Consider the following 20,452-nt stretch of genomic DNA (forward strand, 5'->3'; position numbering starts at 1 on the left):
AATTTATCAACATGCCTCTACTACTCGTACATACACATTAATATTTTATATATTAGAACAAAAATAAGATCTTATTTTGCAATAAAAATATTGTTTATGTCTGTGCGTTAAAAGATAAATTTTTTAGCTCATTAACTAATATTGACATCAAGTTCTTTTATTGTTATTACAATATAACCGCTAATATAGCGAAAAGAAAAATCAATTACAAGAAAAAATCGAAATATGATGGAATTATTCTTAGAGATTTCACAACAAAATAAGGATCTCTGTTCATGTTTGTAATATATAAACTTCTTTCCAATGAAATCTATCGACAAATTATGTTAAAAATGTTAATTGTTTTTAATCTAACACTTATTCTCAATTATTTGACAAAATATGGAACACATCTAATAACTGATTGGTATAAAAATCAGGTATCGCGAGGTCATCTTGTATTTTCTCAGATGCTATAATAGATTCTATCTCGGACTTTGTAGTCACACCTGATAATACAAGTAACGTCTTGAAACCACAACGTTTTCCCAAAAGAATATCGGTCTTAAGGCTGAAATAATTAAATTACTTTATTTACAACAATTCTTGAATTCAATTAATTCAATATTTTTTAATATTTACTTATCCCCGATCATCAATGTTCTTTCAGGATTTAAGTTATATTTCTTAGTAATATATTCGCTTAGGAATGTTTCTGGTTTCCCAAGCATTATGGCAGATCTATTGCTAGCTACTTCAACAGCTTTTATAAAGCAACCACTACCTGGATAAAGATGAAAATAACGTAACACTTTGTTTGTTTTCCACATAAAGAAATAAATAAAACATGCATACTATAATGTCACCTGGGTATTTATTTGTATTTGGAGAAGGTCTGTCTGTATCACAATTCGTTCCAATGAAATGAACATTAGGATTTGCTAAATAAGTAGTGGCTTTCAACAATTTTGGATAACTAAAATATTTATCGAAACCTATAATTACAGCACCTATATCTGGATCTGGTTTAAACTCCTTTACTAAATCCAATTCATCTCCTTCCATAGCATCAGGCTATATAACAATATGGTATATATATTGTCTTATATTTCAATAAAGTATGAAATCAACTGTTATACCTAATGTTTGTAATAACTTACTCCGATACCACAATGTTTGATGCCTACTTCTTCTAATTCCTTACCAATTGCGGTACTTCCAATTATATAAGCTGTTTTCTTAAACTGTTTTTCTTTAAGATACACTGCTGCTAAAAATGATGTACATACTATATCATCCTAAAAAGAAGAACTTTATATAAACATAAATAAGAATATAAATATATGTAATGAAATAATAGAAACAAAGAATGTAAAATGTTTTAGTAGTAACAAAAATTTTTTTTTTGTTAACGATACTCACTGTAGTTGCTTTATAACCAAATCCTTTGCATTTTTCTACAAATTCAAGTCTCGTTCTCGTGTTATTATTTGTTATATAAAAAAATTTTTTCTTCAATTCTGTAAGTTTATTCACAGTTTCAGGTGATCCTGTTATCACGTCATTTTCTTTCCATAAAACACCTTGACACATTATTTGTTATTTTAATATTAATAATAAAAAAAATCGGTTATTTTTAATATTACATAAATATTGTAAATTTTTTACATTAATCTTTAAATATATTACCGTCACAATCCGATAAAACAATGTCAATGGAATTTAGGAAGCTTTCCAATGTATCTTTGGATAACGATGTCAATTGTTTTGGTGACATTATGGAAATACCTATATTTCGATATTTAGATGGAATGAAATTGATTTTTGCGTAGAGACATATGACTCTTATCAGAATACTTTTACTAGAACAAACTTAAATGTTAAATTCTAATATCTAGCACTACATTGCTCGACTGCATGCCGAGCATTAACAAAATAACCTTGACTGTGGAACGTTATGTAATCATATGATATATATACTAAGATTGAGTGCAATCCATTAAAAAGCAGTTGAGTATAACTTGTGATAACTATATCATACTATCAACGAAATAATAGCTCTTAACTATCATATCCTCACTTTTGATAGATGGCAGTTTATTCTTAACTTACATAATGTTCTGATTGATTATAGCTCTATATAGTATTGTTTTGTATTGTTCGTTAAAACTGATAAACTTCAAAGATTTCTCATAATAATAAAAAATTAATATAAATATATAAAAAAGTTATACCGTGTTTAATTTGTAATAGATTACTGGTTGAACGTTTTAATATTTTTAACATTATAACTTTATTTTCTTCTTTCAAAAAAGAAAGAAATCTTTTGTTAACCCTTTGAATGCTATGGGCGCACATATGCGTCCAGCGAAAGCTATCGATATAGACTATGAACTCAAATACACGCTTGGCAGATGCTATCAGTATGGACTATGGACGCAAATACGCGCCTGGCAAAAATGATCAGTGTATTATGGTCAAATGTATATGTTCGGCAAAATATATATAATTATATATATAATTATAATATATATATTTCTTAAAATATATATATTTGCAGCCCTTCCATGATTATATAATCTTTCTTATGATTTGTTTAATTTTCTGATTTTTAATATCCAAATACATTATAATTATCAAATTACTGGGATTTCAAATTCTATCAGATGAGTAAACAGTATATATTGAAAATAAAAATGTTTTCATTCAATGTGGAATAGACAACGGAATAGTAATTGGATTGTATACTATATTATAATGTGTCATACACCGTCGACGAGATCCATACTGCGTAAAAAAGTATTCAGTCCCCGGCAATCGTCAGCGCCAGCCGCGTGCCGTCCGTACAGACTGCATAGGCCACGATAAGCACTCAAAGAGTTAAAGTCTAGGTTAAATGGTCTATTTTTAAACTGATTGATATGAATAAAAAAAAATATAAATATTTTAATCTATAAATAAGCTAAAATTCCATTTAATGTTTTATTAGTAGAAAAAATGATGTTTATATCATAAATGATTTATATTAAAAATTGAAGTATATTAACAAATTGTATTTAAATTTTATCAGTAAATAAATTTTTTTTTATTTAGATGTAAATAATTCTATATAATATAAAAGGTCTCCTAATGCATCAATATAGTAGTCAGGAACAAGCTCTTTTTCTTCTGGCTTATCTGACTGCTTCCACTGTTCTACTTGCTGTAAATTGGTAACTCCTGTTAAGACAAGCAATGTTTTAAAACCATATCTAGTCCCAAGCAAAATATCAGTATTGCATCTGTCTCCTATCATAAGAGTCCTTGCAGGATTTACATTATATCTCTCCTTTAAAATATTAGCTATATAAGGTTCAGGTTTGCCCATTATAAGAGCTTTTCTTTCTGCACAACTTTCTATACAACGAACTAAACTTCCTGTACCTTTAATAAGAATTTAAATGATTACTTTTACATTTCATAATTAATATTTAAATATATAAACAAATTAAAAATTTAATCTTCACCAGGTACAACAATGCTTTGTGCAAGTGGAAATCTTTCATCAGTATTTGTTCCAATAAAATGTACATTTGGATCATTTAAATATGTTGCTGCTTTAACCATTTTTGAATAACTAAAATGTTCATCAAATCCTACAATTACAGCTCCAACTTCAGGATCCTTATTAAATATTGTATATGAACATGGTATGTCCGGATTGATGACATCTGGCCCTACTCCATAATGTGAAATACCAACTTTTTCTAATTCTTTTGTTATTGCTACAATTTGAGAACAATACTAGATAAAACTAACTAAACATATTTAAATAGAAAACTAAGATTTCATAGATTAATGAACTGTATATATTCAAAGATTATCAATTGATAATATGTCTTACCTTCAGAGCCAATAACATAAACTTTCTTAGAAAAACCTAATTTATGCAGATATTTAGCAGATAAGTTTGCAGTACATAAAATATTATCTTTTGAAGCTTCAAATTCCAATATTTTACATTTATCCATAAATTCTTCTAGTGTTTTTGTACTATTATTGGTAATATAAAAGACTCTATTTCCCAAAGCATGGAGCTTACTTATTACAGCGGATGCATTCTTCAAAGGTGTCATATGCATCCATAAAACACCTTCAATATTAATATATATGCAATTACAAATATAGAATTCAGTTATAAACAAATTCACTCACCATCACAATCTGTGAGGACAGTGTCGAAAGAATTGAAGAATTCAATAATCTCCTTCTTGTTCAATGTTTTAAAATTCACAGCTGCCATTTTATCTGAAAAAAAAAGTTTAGTAATTAAAATAATATAAAGAAATAAAATAACCTCAATCTTTCTCTACGATTAATACAATTTATCAATGCTACCAATTACAGTCAGCAATGCAACAACTGATAAAAATACTGGAAATAAATCGATCGAATATTATTATTTAAATAAAGTTTTCGAATATAAAATGATTATTATCTGAACTTAATTTTTATATATAATAAATCTTAAATCTTACGTATATATACATTTCTAAAGAAAAATTTTTTATAGGTTAAATATTCAGAAGATTCTGTTTTTTTTTGCGTATCGTACGTTAACTAATATAATATCTTCTTACATTTTTTCTCGCATACGAATAACTATTTGACAAATTTGTTTTCTTATTAAATTACATCAATATTTTAATTTCTAATCTTTATTTATTTTAACCATACTTTTTGCTTCTAACTAAAAATCTTTTGAAGATACACTATTTTAAAATGAAATCGTAAAAAGTTTTATTGAATATTATCAAATATAATATAGAACGAATAATGAGAGATACAGTTGATTCACTTACAAAACGAACGAAAACATAAATTGCAATTAACGATTGAACCTGGTACTAGCAAATTTTGTAAAAATATATCGAATACTTATCTATTTAAAAAAATGTACATATTTTATTAAATGAAATTTTTTATTAAAAATTAGTGAGTACAATTAATGAGAGAGGTATCAAGATACTGATTCAGGTTTCCTGTCAAGAATATGTTGATATAACAACGATTTATTTAAAAAGTTGTCATTTTTTATTATCACACATTATTTTCTTACTATTATATATCTCAACTTGCATCTATGCAGGAATCATCGACAATATCAGTTTCCCTTTCCAAGAGTTCCTTTTCTACTTGATGAGTAAATACTATTCCAGCCAGAGTTGTTACCATACTCTTCCTAGGTATGCCAGCATCTTTTCTTTTTTTACGTTGAGATTGTTTAGGTATTATTTTTTTCTTTATTTTACTTTCGTGTATTCGCTTATGTTCTATTAATTTTTGTTTTGATGATAATCCTGCTTTACATATATCACAAATAAATCTCTGACCTAAGTGACAAGTTTTTATGTGATTTTTCAGATTAGATTCAAACAAATACGATCTTTCACAATCTTTATATGGACAAGATATTAGAAGTCTAGATTTTTCATGAATTTTGGAATGGATTTTTAAACGAGTTTTAGTTGAAAATGCTTTCTCACATTGATCGCATTTATAATCTGCAAAAATACAAAATAGACATTAATTGTAACTAGAATAGATAACTTTATCAAAATAATTTTTCTTTTATATATACATTTTCTTATTATTATAATATAATGCATACCATTAATATGGTGTGTTTTTTTATGTTTACAAAGTAAAGCCCATTTATCAAAAACTTCAGAACATTGTACAATTTGACAAGGATAACTTTTCTGTCCTTTTTCGTGCATTGTTTCATGACGTTTCAATCGTTTTATATTTAAGTATCCCTTATTACATTTACTGCATTTGTATGAAGTCACATCAAAATGTATAGCAATATGCTGAACTAATTGATGCTTTTTACTAAATACTGCATTACACTCATTACATGTTAAAATGTTATCATTATTATGTACACGTGTATAATGACGTTTTAGATTATGATAATTACTGATCATTAGAGAACATTTGCTACATCTAAAAATAAAATTATATTATGAAATATACAAAATTTATTTTACATATATGAAATATTATGTGAAATATTATATGAAAGAGATACTTACTGTAATCTTTTCTTTGTAGGATTATGCACTTCCATATGTCTTTTCAAATGACTAGAATTAGTATAAGCTTTGATACATTCAGGATAATCACATTTATAAGGCCTCTAAAATGTATAATGAAAATTAAAATTTATTAGCTATTACGATATATACGAAACTAAAAAATGTATTTAAAAATTATTACTTCTCCTGTATGTAATCTTATATGTCTGTCTAATCGAGATTGTTTAAAATATGCTGCATTACATCCAGTATGTTTACATACATATTTTTTATCACTTTGTTCACTCTTAGTAGAAATATTTTGAATATTATCAGATTTAGTAAAGTTTAATGTTTCATCCAGAATTTTTGGTGGACTTTTTATTTTATCTTGACCCATTATATACCAGTGTAGATGTCTTTTTATAATTTAAATACAATATCTATATAATATTCTCTGTAATTTATTAATATTATTATAAAAAAAAATATTTCACAGTACCTATATTATTTAAAGAAGTATTTTTAAGTACATAAAAACTGAGGTTAAATTTTCTGAACTAATCGAAAAGTTTAATTAAGCTTAATTTTCGCATATTCAGTTTTAAAATTATGTAAGATTTTTAATATAGAATAATCTCTTTTCTTTTTATTCATTTTTTAAAATAATAAAAAAAACAATTTTTTTATTATAACTGAAACGTTATTTATAATAGAACTAAAAGAAATATTTCAGAGAAAATGTCATATAATAAAATAAAAATAATGTTAGAATTCTAAGAATATAACAGGAAGGAATTTTAAAGAAAATAAAGCACGTCACAGTAACTCATTATAACAACGAAAGGGACCACTCGCGATCAGCTGATCGCGTTTCGTTATTTCGTTACAAATAAGACTGACGTAAGTCAACCTATCATATAAATCGGTACTTTCTTACCGATTATTAAAAATATGGGAAATAAGAAGAATTAAGAATAATTCATATCGTAAATTAATACAAAATATTAGAATTTATTTTATTTATCATTTATACTCTTCAAGAAAAGGTTAAGCTAATACGCATAAATTTGAACAATACGTGAAGGTAAGAATTTTTTAAATCAAAATACCACGAATACATTATAATTTATATTATGTTATTAATGCTACATTGTACATTCAATATTAAGCTAGTTATAAATTCAGTTAGACAATTACGCATACATTGTTTTGTTCCTACATTATTATATTCCTATTTTCAAGAATTATCAAAAATATTATATCATATTTCTAGATATGATATAAATACAACAAAAGTAGTGATTTAAGAAATACGATGGGGCAAACTTTATGCGAACCAGTAACAACTAAAAAGTCAGCATGTTGTAGAGATTCCAATTATCGCGTGGGTAGTTCTTGTATGCAAGGATGGCGAATTAAAATGGAAGATTGCCATGTGCATATTCTCTCTCTTCCAGATGACCCAGGCACTGCTTTTTTTGCAGTATATGATGGTCATGGAGGTAATAATATTTTTGTATTTTGCATAAGTAGCACAGAATGGATACAGGTATACATGTAGATATATGTTGTAATTCATATATTACATTTAATTTAATTTTAGTATTGGTAGAAAAATATAAGAAGCTATTTGCATTGAAAGTTAAAACTAATAGGTGCGGCGATAGCTCAACATGCCGGAAAATATCTTCATGAATATATCACCAAGCGAAGTGAGTATAAAACAGGAAATATTGTCCAGGCTATGCAACGAGGTTTCTTGGAATTGGATAAGGCAATGCAAAATGATACGGTACTTAGAGAAGAACAATCAGGAACTACTGTTATTGCACTACTTATTAAAGATAATATTTTGTATAGTGTAAGTTTCTATGATCTATGAATTATTTGTAAAATATACAATATTTAACTCTGATTTTCGTTTAATTCACACATAAATATTTTATATTTGTTCAGGCTAATGCAGGCGATAGCAGAGCAGTAGCAAGCATTAATGGAAATGCAGTCCCACTTAGTCGAGATCATAAACCTACATTGAAAGACGAACGTGATAGAATCGAGGCTGCAGGTGGTTGGGTCGAATTCAATCGCGTTAATGGTCACCTTGCTCTATCCCGTGCTCTTGGAGACTTTATGTTTAAACGTAACAATCATATGTCACCTCAGAAACAAATTGTAACAGGTAAGAAATACTTTAAATTGTTATAATAATACATATAGCATATTTGAACATTTGAAATATTTTGTTTAGCTTTTCCCGAGGTACAACAATTTCCTATAACCGAAGATTGGGAATTTGTTGTCTTAGCTTGTGATGGAATTTGGGATGTTATGACGAGCGAGGAAGTAGTAAATTTTGTAAAAACTCGTTTAGCTTGGTCAAAATTCGTAGGAACCGAAATGGAAGGTGTTATGGATCCTGAAGAAATATGCGAAGAATTAATGAATTGCTGTCTTGCACCAGATGCTTTAATGGGTACTGGTTGCGACAATATGACAGTTGTACTAGTATGCTTTCTTCATGGAAAGCCATATTCGCATCTTATTTCACGTTGTCAAAAATCTAGTACAAATTCTTAGTCATTATAGATTAGTATATTAATACTTTCTCCTTTCTCTCTCTCTCTCTCTCTTTCTTTCTCTTTTCATTTCTCCTACCGTAACGATCATATCCTCTTCTCTTAACCATCATCGTTATTACCTTACGACCAAACTTCTTTAAATCACACGTATACGTTGTAATTCAACGCCAAGTATCGATGTTACAAAGTGGGGACGAACGGGTCGAGTTTTTAAGCATGAGCACTTTTCCTTTTTGATGAAAAATTTAGAGGCCTCTGCTTTAGATATATCAATAGATCTAACCTATTAGATAATCATAAAATTTACTAATTGCTTTTATAAAAACATTATCTCTGATTTTAATGTAAATTTAATTTTTTGAAACTATGCTTTTATGTGTAAATATATATGAATTCCATTACACAATTATGGATTCTTTAGGCCACATTTTTGGAAAACAGGCCGCACAGCAGCTCAATTATAAGTTTTTATTTACAATTCTGAAGAATGGACGAGAAATATTCGAACATAATTTGAATAACAATCATGATAAAATATCGTAAGATTTTCATATTTAGAGTCCATAACGTTCTTGTATAGAAGAAACTGCTGCATTGGCAAGGGAACTAAGTCTTCCTGCAACTTTATTTACACCTTGACGTACACTTTCGCGTACATCTTCCAAATCAACTACACCACCACGTCCTTCAATAAAGCGAGCCGTTAAAGAACCAGTAGTCGGAAAAGAATTTCCAGTGCCAAAATAATCTGCTGACGATATACTGGATGAACCTTCAAAGCGGCGAAGGTTACTTTTACGTTCCCACTATGAATAAGTAAAAATTATAAATAAATCCATATTTTAATTCGAATAAAACTTTAGCAAAATAACGACTACTTTTACTTACTGAATCATCATAACTACTGTCTTGGAAGTACTGATCCGAACTAATAGCCTTGGCACTACCAAATTTCTTTTGAGCTTCTCCTTCACCCGATGATTTATTATCGTTTTTACTATTATTTTGACGACTCAAAAGTGGTTGTCGTTTAGGTGGCTCTGGTTCTGCAATAACAACAACTTCTTCATTTTTAGTTTTGTTACTATTGTTATTAGAATATGGAATCGATAAAGCTGTATAAAATTCATCCAAGCTCATAAATAAATCACGATCAACATCCATATCTCTTGATCTAGGTTCAACAGCTGTAATAGTTTTCGATGATTCCTGAGTTATTGTCTTCATATCTCCTAAAGCTGAATGACTTGCACCACTAAAAAGAAAGTAGATAGTGTCAATCATTTATACGTTACTGCAATATTGTTGAAAATTATAAAAAATTTCATTTGACAAAATTTATAAAAATACCTGCGTGCGTTAAATCCCATTCCAAGGCGTTCTGCCTGTCCAGCCTTTAATGGATCTAACTGTTTTGTTAGTTCTTCCACTTTTTTAGCTTGCTGATTTAAATTTTGCTCATAACGATAAGCAAATCGTGTAGCAATTTCCTCTCGTTCCTCCTTTGATCCTTCATGTCCTGCCGTTTCATTCATTTCGTTTCCTACTTCTATGACGCTTTTTTCTAATTCATCAAAATTAGTTTTTACTCTTTGTGCTCCTAAACCACCAGCTTTTTTCCCAAACTGCATATAGGTAATTTAAACGATTATCTGCATTAGAAATTATTACTGTAATACTATACTTAAGTAATATAAATATGCTTACACCAGGTCGTTTAGACTGAACTTTTCTAATACCAATAGTAGGTTTTCTTTCAGATTGTACAGATGAAACAGACTCTGAAAGTTTTACAGATGGTCCTAAAGAATTAAGAACAATCTCCGAAGATGCACTTGTGTCACTTTTTTCTGTGACTTTTTTATGTATTGTAGAATTAGATACAATTTTTTCTTCTGTTGAAATGTTAGACTCGTCTAAATTTAAATCAAAATTTTCATGCTCTTGGAAGAAGTCCACATCATTGGATTCTTCTGTGTCTGGTTCCACGCTTTCCTCTAAGTGCAACTGCACATAAAATTATTATTCCAGATTATATTGATATTATAAGTATTTTGAACATCCAATCTTATAGAAGAACATGTAATACAAGCTTGTATTAAACTACTACAGTAAGCATAATTTTGATCACAAATATATGGTATGAATTTACATATATTTCAATGGAATGAATAAACATTTATAAAATGTAACATCTCAAATATATGAGTGAACCAACAATTTGAATGATGATTGAGAGATGTATGCAAAAAGACACAATATTTTTCATTAGCAATTAAAAGCAATTTCTTTTCTCTATGTTTTTTTCAAAACAGTGTTAAGCAAAGATTAGTAAAATTAAAATAGTGCTTTGTGAAAATAATTTCACAGCTCACCAGTGTTTTATTTTTTGTTGAAGGAAGAAAAACCTATAATTAGCATATTTACAATTATAACTGTTTCAATCAATAGTATACCATATGTCAACTAATAAGAAATTAAAAGATAAAAATTCTTACTTTTGTTCCATGACGTCGCATCGCTAGTGCAGACGCCAATGCTAATTTGTCCTTATATTGCATTGCAACACGAGAATTATACTTTTGTTGGGCATCTGTTGTAGTACAATTATATTGAGCAAAATATTTTCTCTACAAAGCACAGAATGAGAATATAATTCGTAGAAATATAATTTCATGATATACACAACATACAAGTAAATAAAAATAGTAGGAAGAAGATACTAACAGCATTAGCATTCCCGCCTAATTGCATGTTTCTTAATTGTAACCATGTCCAATTTGTATCAAGTTGAGTAGACCTTACGAATGTTAAATGAACTCCTAAACTTCGATGGACAGCAGAACAATCGATACATAAAAAAACTCCATAAGTCACGCTGGACCATGCAGGATTCTTCGCGTTGCAATCGAAACATGTCTGTAAAAATTAATTATCATCATTAAATATTTGTTTAAAAACAGCTTATAAAATTATTATTAAAAAAGAAAAGAACTTTTAATAAGCACAATTACGAAATTATTTTATTAATGTTAATATCTTCACTATTGCTTCCAGTTCGCCATTTCCATAATTCTTATAAACGTTACATGAGAAAGTGAATATTCATAGATAATTCATAGGTTGGGAACATAAATAAAACGTGATGTGATTTAAGCAGATGTAATTATTTGATGTTACAAGTTACTACATCTCTTTTTACTTATACAATAGAAGAAATAAATTAATCAGACCTTATTCGCTGGAATTGCACGTAATCTTTTAAAAATTTCTTCAATATCGCTCTGACTAGGTCCAAATTCTGCCATTTTTTGACGTGTTGTCAACCAGATTGCAAGGAACTCTGGGAAGTATAAAGATGGCCAGTATCTTTTGGCGCTGCTGTCGCTTTATTTTAAATTATATATTTGCATATACAATAATTACATACGTAATATCGATATAAATATACAATAACAATGAAAAATCCATGAAAAGAATGAAAAATCCATATTTACAATTTTTTTTTCTTAATAAATATTATCTTAATTATTTTTTTAAAACGTTAAGTAAAAAATCGTAAAGAAATGATTTATTTATTTTGGATGTTATTTTTTTTGTCAGCAGATATATCAGATCGTCCTGTATTTGGAGAATCACTTACATTTACTTCTTCTTCCTCTATTTCCAAACTGTTTAGTCTATATATTCAAATATGTAAATATATTTTATATTTTAACTAAATCATTCTTATTATATATACAATATAAATAAAAATCTTACTCGTCTTGTTCTAAACTGTAGAGCATTTGAAAACCAGCATCAAGACTAGGTGGAAATCCCATATCTGGATCTAATAATTGAAGTGTTGGTACTTCTCGATAAACATTACCAAATTCATCTAATTCATCTAATTGCAACTTACTAGCTGCTTCATCCAAAACTATTCTACAAATTAGAGCAAAATTAAGAGCATTGAATCCATTTATTATTTATCTTTTTCCTGTTATTTATAATATGCTAACTTATCCGATATTACATTTTATTTACCTTTGTTTTTCCATCATTGTTTCTACTTTTCTTTTCATATTTTCTTCAAATCTTAAAATATATTCCTGATAATAATCATGTATAGCTGTTACCCCGCCTATCCCTGTTTCTAATAAAACTCTTTCCATAGCATCCTGAAATAAAATATATAAATGTAAGATACGAAATCTCTATATTCTCTTAGTTGCATTTAACATAATATTTTTACTGGGAATCCATGATCTTTTTGTTCAGCTGCTACTTTCAATAGAAGTGTCATCCTTTTCAAAAAATGATCAGCAATGTCAGTAAGCGTTTCTATAGCTAAATCTGATGAATATTCAAAACCCATGTGAGCTAATAAAACGATTACAGCATGTTTTAACAAATTATGCGCTGTTTCTGACGTTAAATGATGAACAATAGAGGAATTCTTGAATGTGTCTCTGAAAAAATAATCTAAACTTATCATTCAAATATAATTAATTAATATCATTGCTTAATAATTATACATACGTTTCAACATCTGCAGATAAAAATCGGAAAAGATTACATGGTATTTTAAATTCTTCTTGACAATTCTCTGCTTCGATCACAGATAAATTTCCCAATACTGTTCCTTCATCCTATTTATAATGATTACACTAATTAAATTATACTGATAGAATATTGATTATTTAAATAGATTGGCTACTTACCATCATTCTCAGTTGTTGATGAAAGTTTATAGTATTTAATACATGAAAGTTTCCTATAGGAAGCCTAAATAGATAGTTCAATATTATTATATAACATCTGTATTAATGTTATATTGTATGTCGTACTACTATTTTAATATATTTTTACTGTATATATTCTGGTTGTCGATCGATCTGATAATCGCAATCAGTATTATTTGCTTCATCCATAACTTGTCTCCAAACATTTTCTATAATATCTGGTGTAATTACTTCTTGTTTCAAAGTTTCTCTAGGAGGCAATTCTCCCCATAAGACAGTACTTCCATGGCTTTTGCTAGATTTCATTATTTCCTTGGAAAAATATAAAGTATATTCGTTTCAATACATTATTATAATAACACAAAAAAATATAGACCTAATGAATATGTAGTAACAATGCATAAATGTGCACACTTCAATCTTTTGTAATATTTTTATATTTGAACGTACTATATAAATAGCTGTATTCAAAATGAAAATATCAACTACACAGTATTATTCTATATTAGAAAATCCCGCGCAAAATGCTGAAACTTCAGGTTATACAAAGCGAAATGTAACTGCATTACCGAACAAAAAATATGCACATCTATTTTTTCCAAGAAATATTTTATTTACAAAACACTCGAACTTTATCATACCACATACTGATAAAACTCTTTCTTCATGAGATAATATTTCCCATGCAATACGGGAATAATACTTACCTGTATATGTTACAAAAACGTAATTGAATGTTATTAGGTTATAATATCTGTATTTTGTGTCCATATTTTGTCATAATATATAACGTTTCCCTTAAAATACACATCGATTTCCTTCGATTATCGATATCACAAAATTATACCACTTATGTATAAGAAAAAAGGTAATTATTAAAAAATAAACAATAATAAACAATTAATACTAATATTATTAGAAAGATTATATAGAGAATGAATTACAAATAAAAATATTCAAAAATATATTATATTATTATATATTGTATCATACAATTTTATATTTTTTTTCAAGTATTGTAGTATTAATAAGCAAAGGATTTTACTGATCAGTAGACACAATGGAAAATGCAGCAGTCTCAATTTTGAAGCGAGCTGTCGAAAAGGATGAAGAGGAACAGTATACTATGTCCCTTTTATTATACCAAGAAGGTGTACAAATACTTCTTGACACTATAAAAGGTTTAGTATATAATATATGAATTTCATTTATATATAAATAATTTTGATATTTATTATTTTTTGTATCAAATTATTGTAATCAAAGAATAAGTAATAAAATGCAGAGACAAAGGATCCAGTTAAAAGCAAACATTTTACTGTTATGACATCGCGATATCTGGATAGAGCAGAGAAAGTAAAACAATTAGTGGAAAGAAAGAAAACACAAGGTACATACAGAGAATTAATAAAGATTAAGGATGGCGCAATTGGTTATGGATACAATAGTCTTTTTGGTAGATTTTTGGACGCTATGGTTACATATATTCAAATAGAAGATCCATATATAAGGGCATTTCATCAGGTATATTAATTTTAATATTTAATGTTTTAATGGTTTAATATTTAATATATAATATAATATACAAATATATTATTGTCTACTTTACTCACAGTGTCAAAATTTAGTAAGATTATGTGAATTGGCAGTTCAAAAATGTCATTCTCTATCAAAAATATCTCTCATTACTACATGCGATCCAGAAGATTTCAAAAATCAATCTAAAAGACTTGAAGAATTGAAACACAGCCTGAACTCGCATCTTATATCATTTGAAATTACATATTCTGATACATTACATGACAGACAAATTGTGTAAGATACTAACTTATTTTAATTTATTAGATATTTGGCTTTATAAGAGATATTTATATTTATATTTTATTACAGACTTAGCAATGGATGGATAATAAAAATAGGACGTGGTTTAGATTATTTTAAAGCACCTAATGGAAAGTTTGTTTTGGGTTATTGTGATCTTGAATTAAGATCATGTCAGGAAACTACAGTAGATATCTTTCATAGTAGTCAACTGAAGGATACTGTACCATGATAGATAAAAATGAAAAGTAATTATTAAGACGCGAACATATCAAAGCAAAAATTTTATTTTCTTTAAACTAGTATTAATGTGTAAAAAATAATGAAATACGTGTTTTGTCGTGTTTTTACTTTAAGAAATAATTGAAATGAATTTCAATGATCAGTTTTTAATCTTAAAGGAAAGATTTTATCTTTTCAATGATCAGTTTTTATTCTTAAAGGAAAGTTTTTATCTTTTCAAGGTTCAATTTTTATTCTTGAAGGAAAAAAAAATTTCGCTTTAAAAACATAATTCTATATTATTAGATTTATTAAATATGAATACAGGGAATTCCTTATGTGAAAATTTTTGGCCAGACCAATAGGCTAGTTTTTATATTTTTATCAAAATTATAATATACCATTTATTCATTTATATTATTATATAATTATATTTTGCGAGAATCATTTATTCAATATTGCAAAGTATATTAAATTTATTCAATTAATATCAATTATATACTTTTTATTTTTGTATATATAGGTTTTCTTTTATTTTATAATAGAACATTTATAAAACATTTACATTATTTACAATTTTTCTTCGGCCTTTTACACTTGAGTATACTTCGAGAATTAATGAAATTAATTAAAATAATCGTGTGCTCTTGCTACATCTATCTGTTTCACAGCTTTCTTGCATGCTCGTCTTAAAGATTTAGTATACTTTAGAAGTCCAGCTTCTATTTGTTCTTCATCTTCAGTGAGAAGATAATTCACGTCGTACGTGGGAAGACAATCGGCACCTCCAACTGCAACTACTTGTCTCGCTATCTCTGGATCTACGCAAAGCCTTATCAGAGCAGCTGCAGCCGTGGTCTCTAAACGCTGATATGCGTCCTCCAAACCTGGAGGTCTCATTCTAAGGAAACAAACCAATGCAACGGATGCTCGTGCTTTAGCTAAGTATTCTCGAGCTTCTGGTAAACGCGCCAGTTCACCTATGAGAGAAGCCACTTGCTGCATCAACCAAACATTTCCACCGTTTGATTTTTTCACGCTTCTCAATAAATTTCTTACCGTGTCTTGTCGTATTATAATATCAGCGCATTTTCTTGATTTAGATATTTGATTGAATGCAGCGGCTGTCAACAGTAACGTTTGTTCCGAATTCATATTTTCAATAAGATTTCCTAAAGCAGTAATTAATGTTTCCGCAAATGGTTCGACATATGGTAAGCCTACGGCATTGGTCCATGGTGCAGTTATCTGTACTATCAAAGCCGTAGCTTCCATTTTGTTGATTTCCGACGATGTTTTACTGGACAAAAGGTCAATTACAATTTCCGGTCCGTCGTCTTTAACGAAGTGCTCAATTGCTGTTCTCGAACAGCATACGCTCGACAGAGCGCGTAGAGACGTGGCTACGTAATCATTTGATTTCCTAATGGCAGAAATGAGAGAAGTTAGGAGAGCCCTAATTCCTGAACATCTCGCGATACTACTGCCTGCTCGTGCTCCGGCTAAACCCAAAGCCGTGAGAGCTGCTAGAGCTCCTCTAACTACACTACTGTCTTCCTTCGGTGCTTCTTCCAAACATCTTACTATTTTCTGCAAGAATAATTAATTATTGTTAATAATCAAACGAGTAAATTCTTCATTTTTTATAGGTACTATCTTAAATAAGATAACGAACCTCAATATAAAAATCTAAACGGGTATTAATAGCACTGTCGACGTAATCTTTCATGCTGTCTAATTGCATGAGAATTCCTTTCAAATTCGTTTGCTGAATTCTTCGAGGTGGAGGTGCTCCTAATTTCGATAAAACTGCAAAAGCATTGTCCTCGATGGCACGTAATAGCTCCATTTGTAATCTGCCGCTTTTCGAATGCGACACCTCGCTAAAAAGTTAGATTGTATCGTGTTAACACATGAAACGAATTAAACGAACGTTATTTTTTATAAATATTAAAAAATACACTTGCTTTAAGATATATTGATAATGACGTTCAAATTGGTCAGCTCTAACGAGAAGTTTGTTTGCAGCTGCCGTAGCCAAGGAAGATAACATCTTCAAATCTTTCATTTGATCCTCCTCCGAAATTAAATCGTTATGCTTTCGCCGAGGTAGATTTTTACTTTGAAGAGCGATACAACATTCATTTGCAGTTTCTATTGTCAAGTCATTTAACCAAGTCTTTATTGGCGATGCAATCTTGCCATTAACATTTTGAAAATTATCAAAGAAATCGTACGAAAAATTCGTTGCAAATATTTTTGTTATTCTTGTAGAATTTAACGATTCGTCTTCTAACAAGCTAGATGAAAGATTAGGTAAAGCAGTCACTCTAATCTTCGTTCTGAAAAAGAGATCATTCGTATTACGATCGCTTACGTTAATTGTAATTGTTAATTGTTTGTAATTTGGTTTTGTATTCTTGTTCTTCTTTTTCTTTTCCTTTTATTTCATATACTACCTTAAATGAGACATAGCGTAAAATGTAAGAATCAAAATTTCATAATAACAACACAATTGTATTTTCATTCGACAAGGCACAGGATATTCTCGATTTCTTTTGTCACCGAATGCTTTCCGGGATAATGGATCAGAGTAGAGAAGCGATAGTGAGTAAAGGCTGACTAATCAGCCACCTCCGGAACTGGAATTTTCTTGTGAATAGGATGACTAATCTCGATTCTTGAAAAGAGCTATGCAGCTATATGATCACCTGCACCCGTCTTATACTCGCGTATATTAGCTTAAATTCTTTTTAGATACGTTGTCCCTCGATGAGATGATCGAAATTGACCTTCTCATTTTTTTCTTTCATTCGTGCACGCGTTCTATGACATACATGTAACATTTTGCACGATGCAACTAAACGTTAACGTGAGCATAGATTGAGCTCTATCGAGAAAAAATATCTGTGTCATGCAACGTCAACGATTTCATAAAAAAAGTGACTTGATGTTAATCTCGCAAAATCCATTGAAAAATAATTATTATTTATTTACATTTAATCATTGTTTATTTATACTTCGATTCTTTTTCCAAACAAATATGTATAATTAAAATTATATGCATATAGTTAATGAGTTTACTTTGTAAGCTATTTAAATTAATGCAGATCCGTAGAAAACGGCGTTTTGCGTTCTCCTTTAAACCGACAGAGTATCTTAGTTATTTGTAATGTCGTAGAAGGCAAGACCTTCCGTATTATGAGACATCTTGTGCATATAAAGTACTCGTCGGCTACATTGGAATATTAATCGTCAATGTTAGTAGGTAGAATATTTTTTAGTCGCGCAATACGTGTCTTCTAGTATATCAAAAGAGATTACGACAAGCCTATCAATGCGTTCAAAGATACGATGCTCTACTTTCAATATAGCCCTGGAGATATCAATAAATATACATACCCTAGACAAATAATATTTACTAAATAGTCAAATTCAACGTCACTTTTATCGTATTTACATTGAATTAATCATAAATAAATTGCAAAGAAAAATTTTTCTACGCAAAAGATACACATACATTCATGCAATAGTATCTATTTACGAAAGCCATAAGAATAATAAGGCGAAGTTCGTTACGCGTCGCATTCCTATCGGTTTGGCTCACCATGGGCATATTATCGCAACAATTCACTCAGCTTTCATAAAATCTACATGTTCTTTATGTCTTATCGTTCATAAAAAGATTTCAATATCTAAAATAAATCTATTTTTTGAATCTTAAAGTATTCAGTAAGATCATTGCATAATTCGAAGTACTTTTATTTATTATAATTTGGTAAATATCAGACTATTCTATATACTTTCTAAATCCATCATCTTATTAATAAATACTAAAAAATACCTTTGATCTCGTTGAAAGTTTCGTATTTTGGGATCCTTCGGGGTTGAAGTACAAGTTGGTCGAGGTATTAAATTGTTTTCCGAGCAAAGAGAACCAATTTTATGACGAATTCTACGATTTCTTTCCTTAGCTTTCCTGCGTCGTCTTCTACGTCTCTGCGGACTTTCATCTTCTAAAGTCTGTGAGCAATTCGATCGTTCGGAGTCAGAAAAACCAGAATCTAGACTCTTTAGATCCTGACTGAGAGGACTGAGAGATCTGTTCTCTGAAACAACGATATTTCCTTCGTTTTTGTGCGTACCAACACTGATATCCGTTCTCTCTCTACAAATGGTAATAAAATTCGTATTGTGAATAGAAATTCTTTCAGTTGATATCATAAAATATAATCAGTTTCCATGACTTACTCTTGAAGTATCGTCGGATTTTCTCTACATCGAATCAATGTATCATCAAAGGTCTTATCGCGTTGCGTTTCACTGACTCTCGGACAAACGTGTATAACTGTTACGTTATCAACGTTCGTGAAATTATTTTCGCGTAAACTGGAGGATCGATTTTCTTCATCGTTTTCTGAAGGATAATCCGTGTCGGTGGATGGAGGAGGAGGAAATTGAAAAACTTCAACAGGATCTTTTCTACGGATCGTAAAATCCTTCTTTAAATCCTGCGATGACATTTGTTCCCAAAATACTTTGCTTTGGTGTCTCTTGAAGGTATTCATCTTTTGCTTTCAATTTCCAATAAATTCACAAAATACTGCGTTTATTTTTAATGTTTTTTCGTTAAAATGTCATAACGAAGAACAAAAAGTGTGTTTTGCGTGTCGTAATCGAAGAAGAAACAGAAGAAGAAGAAGAAGGAAAGGTTTTAAGAAGGGTGCCAGCGGTAGTCACAGTTGGTCTCTTCGTTGGGTACAATACAACAAGGGTAGTTTAATGATTCAACAGAGCAGAACAACGGCTCTCCCACAGGTCGCGTGGCTTCAGAACACCTTATGGTCTTCTCGTTTGAACCCCTATGAAGAGTATTCCTGTTAGCTGTATATTTTTAAAACTAGTTAACGTTCTGGAAATTTAATTTTTCGATAATGAAATCTTGTAATGTTCCAAAGTGGTAAGAAGAAACGTCACTTCTATTATTTTTTTTTAATTAAAAATATTTCATTTTCCGATAATTATTAAATCAAAAAGATAGAATCTAAATAATGATGAT

The 20,452-nt window shown here is 29.2% G+C and overlaps 8 protein-coding genes across 16 annotated transcripts; 2 read left to right on the forward strand and 6 right to left on the reverse strand.

Annotated features, from left to right (window-relative positions):
- Positions 1-11: 11 nt before the first annotated feature.
- LOC118450475 (phosphoglycolate phosphatase) lies at positions 12-1,937 on the reverse strand. The gene is made up of 6 exons (XM_035886276.2): positions 1,669-1,937; positions 1,402-1,562; positions 1,140-1,277; positions 846-1,053; positions 622-763; positions 12-550 (listed from the first exon to the last, which is right to left on the reverse strand). The coding sequence occupies exons 1-6, from the start codon at positions 1,754-1,756 to the stop codon at positions 364-366; spliced, it is 924 nt and encodes a 307-aa protein (XP_035742169.1). The 5' UTR covers positions 1,757-1,937; the 3' UTR covers positions 12-363.
- Positions 1,938-2,648: 711 nt separating this feature from the next.
- Positions 2,649-5,217, reverse strand: LOC118450477 (phosphoglycolate phosphatase-like). 2 transcript variants are annotated; one of them, XM_035886285.2, is made up of 5 exons: positions 5,078-5,217; positions 4,174-4,266; positions 3,863-4,111; positions 3,486-3,743; positions 2,649-3,402 (listed from the first exon to the last, which is right to left on the reverse strand). In XM_035886285.2, exons 1-5 carry the CDS (start codon positions 5,097-5,099, stop codon positions 3,065-3,067), a joined length of 960 nt encoding a protein of 319 aa, XP_035742178.1. In that variant the 5' UTR covers positions 5,100-5,217; the 3' UTR covers positions 2,649-3,064. The 2 variants fall into 2 exon arrangements, with proteins under 2 accessions (XP_035742178.1, XP_035742179.1); XM_035886286.2 differs by lacking the exon at positions 5,078-5,217 and adding an exon at positions 4,599-4,622.
- Positions 5,089-6,929, reverse strand: LOC118450430 (uncharacterized). 3 transcript variants are annotated; one of them, XM_085659799.1, is made up of 5 exons: positions 6,868-6,929; positions 6,241-6,495; positions 6,057-6,160; positions 5,630-5,967; positions 5,089-5,522 (listed from the first exon to the last, which is right to left on the reverse strand). In XM_085659799.1, exons 2-5 carry the CDS (start codon positions 6,436-6,438, stop codon positions 5,089-5,091), a joined length of 1,074 nt encoding a protein of 357 aa, XP_085515925.1. In that variant the 5' UTR covers positions 6,439-6,495; positions 6,868-6,929. The 3 variants fall into 3 exon arrangements, with proteins under 3 accessions (XP_085515925.1, XP_085515921.1, XP_085515916.1); XM_085659795.1 differs by lacking the exon at positions 6,868-6,929 and adding an exon at positions 6,572-6,741; XM_085659790.1 differs by lacking the exon at positions 6,868-6,929 and adding an exon at positions 6,541-6,741 and having other exon boundaries at positions 6,241-6,457.
- Positions 6,930-6,985: 56 nt separating this feature from the next.
- Positions 6,986-9,494, forward strand: LOC118450479 (putative protein phosphatase 2C T23F11.1). 2 transcript variants are annotated; one of them, XM_035886289.2, is made up of 5 exons: positions 6,986-7,125; positions 7,315-7,543; positions 7,697-7,902; positions 7,998-8,223; positions 8,293-9,494. In XM_035886289.2, exons 2-5 carry the CDS (start codon positions 7,357-7,359, stop codon positions 8,619-8,621), a joined length of 948 nt encoding a protein of 315 aa, XP_035742182.1. In that variant the 5' UTR covers positions 6,986-7,125; positions 7,315-7,356; the 3' UTR covers positions 8,622-9,494. The 2 variants fall into 2 exon arrangements, with proteins under 2 accessions (XP_035742182.1, XP_035742183.1); XM_035886290.2 differs by having other exon boundaries at positions 6,987-7,125; positions 7,284-7,543.
- ArfGAP3 (ADP-ribosylation factor GTPase activating protein 3) lies at positions 9,073-11,985 on the reverse strand. Of its 2 annotated transcripts, XM_035886268.2 has the most exons (8): positions 11,857-11,985; positions 11,351-11,542; positions 11,122-11,253; positions 10,999-11,031; positions 10,331-10,630; positions 9,974-10,248; positions 9,512-9,878; positions 9,073-9,429 (listed from the first exon to the last, which is right to left on the reverse strand). In XM_035886268.2, exons 1-8 carry the CDS (start codon positions 11,929-11,931, stop codon positions 9,178-9,180), a joined length of 1,626 nt encoding a protein of 541 aa, XP_035742161.2. In that variant the 5' UTR covers positions 11,932-11,985; the 3' UTR covers positions 9,073-9,177. The 2 variants fall into 2 exon arrangements, with proteins under 2 accessions (XP_035742161.2, XP_035742162.2); XM_035886269.2 differs by lacking the exon at positions 10,999-11,031.
- Positions 11,986-12,011: 26 nt separating this feature from the next.
- On the reverse strand, positions 12,012-14,180 carry LOC118450474 (STAGA complex 65 subunit gamma). The gene is made up of 8 exons (XM_085659823.1): positions 14,058-14,180; positions 13,478-13,662; positions 13,330-13,393; positions 13,148-13,257; positions 12,861-13,077; positions 12,653-12,786; positions 12,386-12,550; positions 12,012-12,303 (listed from the first exon to the last, which is right to left on the reverse strand). Exons 2-8 carry the CDS (start codon positions 13,654-13,656, stop codon positions 12,195-12,197), a joined length of 978 nt encoding a protein of 325 aa, XP_085515949.1. The 5' UTR covers positions 13,657-13,662; positions 14,058-14,180; the 3' UTR covers positions 12,012-12,194.
- LOC118450480 (MIT domain-containing protein 1-like) lies at positions 14,076-16,274 on the forward strand. Of its 3 annotated transcripts, XM_085659852.1 has the most exons (6): positions 14,077-14,218; positions 14,403-14,531; positions 14,636-14,874; positions 14,966-15,165; positions 15,241-15,419; positions 16,137-16,274. In XM_085659852.1, the coding sequence occupies exons 1-5, from the start codon at positions 14,203-14,205 to the stop codon at positions 15,401-15,403; spliced, it is 747 nt and encodes a 248-aa protein (XP_085515978.1). In that variant the 5' UTR covers positions 14,077-14,202; the 3' UTR covers positions 15,404-15,419; positions 16,137-16,274. The 3 variants fall into 3 exon arrangements, with proteins under 3 accessions (XP_035742186.1, XP_085515978.1, XP_035742185.1); XM_035886293.2 differs by lacking the exon at positions 16,137-16,274 and having other exon boundaries at positions 14,076-14,218; positions 14,365-14,531; positions 15,241-15,752; XM_035886292.2 differs by lacking the exon at positions 16,137-16,274 and having other exon boundaries at positions 15,241-15,757.
- On the reverse strand, positions 15,826-19,961 carry insc (INSC spindle orientation adaptor protein). 2 transcript variants are annotated; one of them, XM_035886267.2, is made up of 6 exons: positions 19,645-19,961; positions 19,238-19,561; positions 17,361-17,735; positions 17,069-17,276; positions 16,453-16,983; positions 16,235-16,373 (listed from the first exon to the last, which is right to left on the reverse strand). In XM_035886267.2, exons 1-6 carry the CDS (start codon positions 19,959-19,961, stop codon positions 16,335-16,337), a joined length of 1,794 nt encoding a protein of 597 aa, XP_035742160.2. In that variant the 3' UTR covers positions 16,235-16,334. The 2 variants fall into 2 exon arrangements, with proteins under 2 accessions (XP_035742159.2, XP_035742160.2); XM_035886266.2 differs by having other exon boundaries at positions 15,826-16,983.
- Between the last annotated feature and the right edge of the window lie 491 nt (positions 19,962-20,452).

The sequence above is a fragment of the Vespa mandarinia genome, chromosome 1 (assembly GCF_050613455.1).
Source record: "Vespa mandarinia isolate Hongniang chromosome 1, ASM5061345v1, whole genome shotgun sequence".
Taxonomy (NCBI): domain Eukaryota; kingdom Metazoa; phylum Arthropoda; class Insecta; order Hymenoptera; family Vespidae; genus Vespa; species Vespa mandarinia.

What these genes read in the sequence shown, in the direction of transcription:
- ArfGAP3 (XM_035886268.2), bottom strand. Translation starts at nt 11,931, where the DNA reads ATGGCAGAATTTGGACCTAGTCAGAGCGATATTGAAGAAATTTTTAAA. An exon ending in TTCAGTCTAAACGACCTGGT is followed by an intron (nt 10,249 to 10,330) that starts GTAAGCATATTT and finishes ACCTATATGCAG; the next exon opens with TTTGGGAAAAAAGCTGGTGG. An exon ending in ATGGGATTTAACGCACGCAG is followed by an intron (nt 9,879 to 9,973) that starts GTATTTTTATAA and finishes CTTTCTTTTTAG; the next exon opens with TGGTGCAAGTCATTCAGCTT.
- LOC118450480 (XM_085659852.1), top strand. An exon ending in ATATAAGGGCATTTCATCAG is followed by an intron (nt 14,875 to 14,965) that starts GTATATTAATTT and finishes CTTTACTCACAG; the next exon opens with TGTCAAAATTTAGTAAGATT. An exon ending in TTACATGACAGACAAATTGT is followed by an intron (nt 15,166 to 15,240) that starts GTAAGATACTAA and finishes ATTTTATTACAG; the next exon opens with ACTTAGCAATGGATGGATAA.
- LOC118450475 (XM_035886276.2), bottom strand. Translation starts at nt 1,756, where the DNA reads ATGTCACCAAAACAATTGACATCGTTATCCAAAGATACATTGGAAAGC. An exon ending in TGTTTTATCGGATTGTGACG is followed by an intron (nt 1,563 to 1,668) that starts GTAATATATTTA and finishes TAATGTGTCAAG; the next exon opens with GTGTTTTATGGAAAGAAAAT. An exon ending in TCAAACATTGTGGTATCGGA is followed by an intron (nt 1,054 to 1,139) that starts GTAAGTTATTAC and finishes ATTGTTATATAG; the next exon opens with CCTGATGCTATGGAAGGAGA.
- insc (XM_035886266.2), bottom strand. Translation starts at nt 19,961, where the DNA reads ATGAATACCTTCAAGAGACACCAAAGCAAAGTATTTTGGGAACAAATG. An exon ending in AACTTTCAACGAGATCAAAG is followed by an intron (nt 17,736 to 19,237) that starts GTATTTTTTAGT and finishes TCTCTTTTTCAG; the next exon opens with AACGAAGATTAGAGTGACTG. An exon ending in CATTATCAATATATCTTAAA is followed by an intron (nt 17,277 to 17,360) that starts GCAAGTGTATTT and finishes CTAACTTTTTAG; the next exon opens with CGAGGTGTCGCATTCGAAAA.
- LOC118450474 (XM_085659823.1), bottom strand. Translation starts at nt 13,656, where the DNA reads ATGAAATCTAGCAAAAGCCATGGAAGTACTGTCTTATGGGGAGAATTG. An exon ending in TTATCTGCAGATGTTGAAAC is followed by an intron (nt 13,078 to 13,147) that starts GTATGTATAATT and finishes TTATTTTTTCAG; the next exon opens with AGACACATTCAAGAATTCCT. An exon ending in TACAGTTTAGAACAAGACGA is followed by an intron (nt 12,304 to 12,385) that starts GTAAGATTTTTA and finishes TTGAATATATAG; the next exon opens with ACTAAACAGTTTGGAAATAG.
- LOC118450479 (XM_035886289.2), top strand. Translation starts at nt 7,357, where the DNA reads ATGGGGCAAACTTTATGCGAACCAGTAACAACTAAAAAGTCAGCATGT. An exon ending in AGTATATGATGGTCATGGAG is followed by an intron (nt 7,544 to 7,696) that starts GTAATAATATTT and finishes TAAAACTAATAG; the next exon opens with GTGCGGCGATAGCTCAACAT. An exon ending in AAGATAATATTTTGTATAGT is followed by an intron (nt 7,903 to 7,997) that starts GTAAGTTTCTAT and finishes ATATTTGTTCAG; the next exon opens with GCTAATGCAGGCGATAGCAG.
- LOC118450430 (XM_085659799.1), bottom strand. Translation starts at nt 6,438, where the DNA reads ATGGGTCAAGATAAAATAAAAAGTCCACCAAAAATTCTGGATGAAACA. An exon ending in TAAGATTACATACAGGAGAA is followed by an intron (nt 6,161 to 6,240) that starts GTAATAATTTTT and finishes TATACATTTTAG; the next exon opens with AGGCCTTATAAATGTGATTA. An exon ending in AAAAACACACCATATTAATG is followed by an intron (nt 5,523 to 5,629) that starts GTATGCATTATA and finishes GTATTTTTGCAG; the next exon opens with ATTATAAATGCGATCAATGT.
- LOC118450477 (XM_035886285.2), bottom strand. Translation starts at nt 5,099, where the DNA reads ATGCAAGTTGAGATATATAATA. An exon ending in GCAAGTTGAGATATATAATA is followed by an intron (nt 4,267 to 5,077) that starts GTAAGAAAATAA and finishes TTTTTTTTTCAG; the next exon opens with ATAAAATGGCAGCTGTGAAT. An exon ending in ACAAAGCATTGTTGTACCTG is followed by an intron (nt 3,403 to 3,485) that starts GTGAAGATTAAA and finishes TTCTTATTAAAG; the next exon opens with GTACAGGAAGTTTAGTTCGT.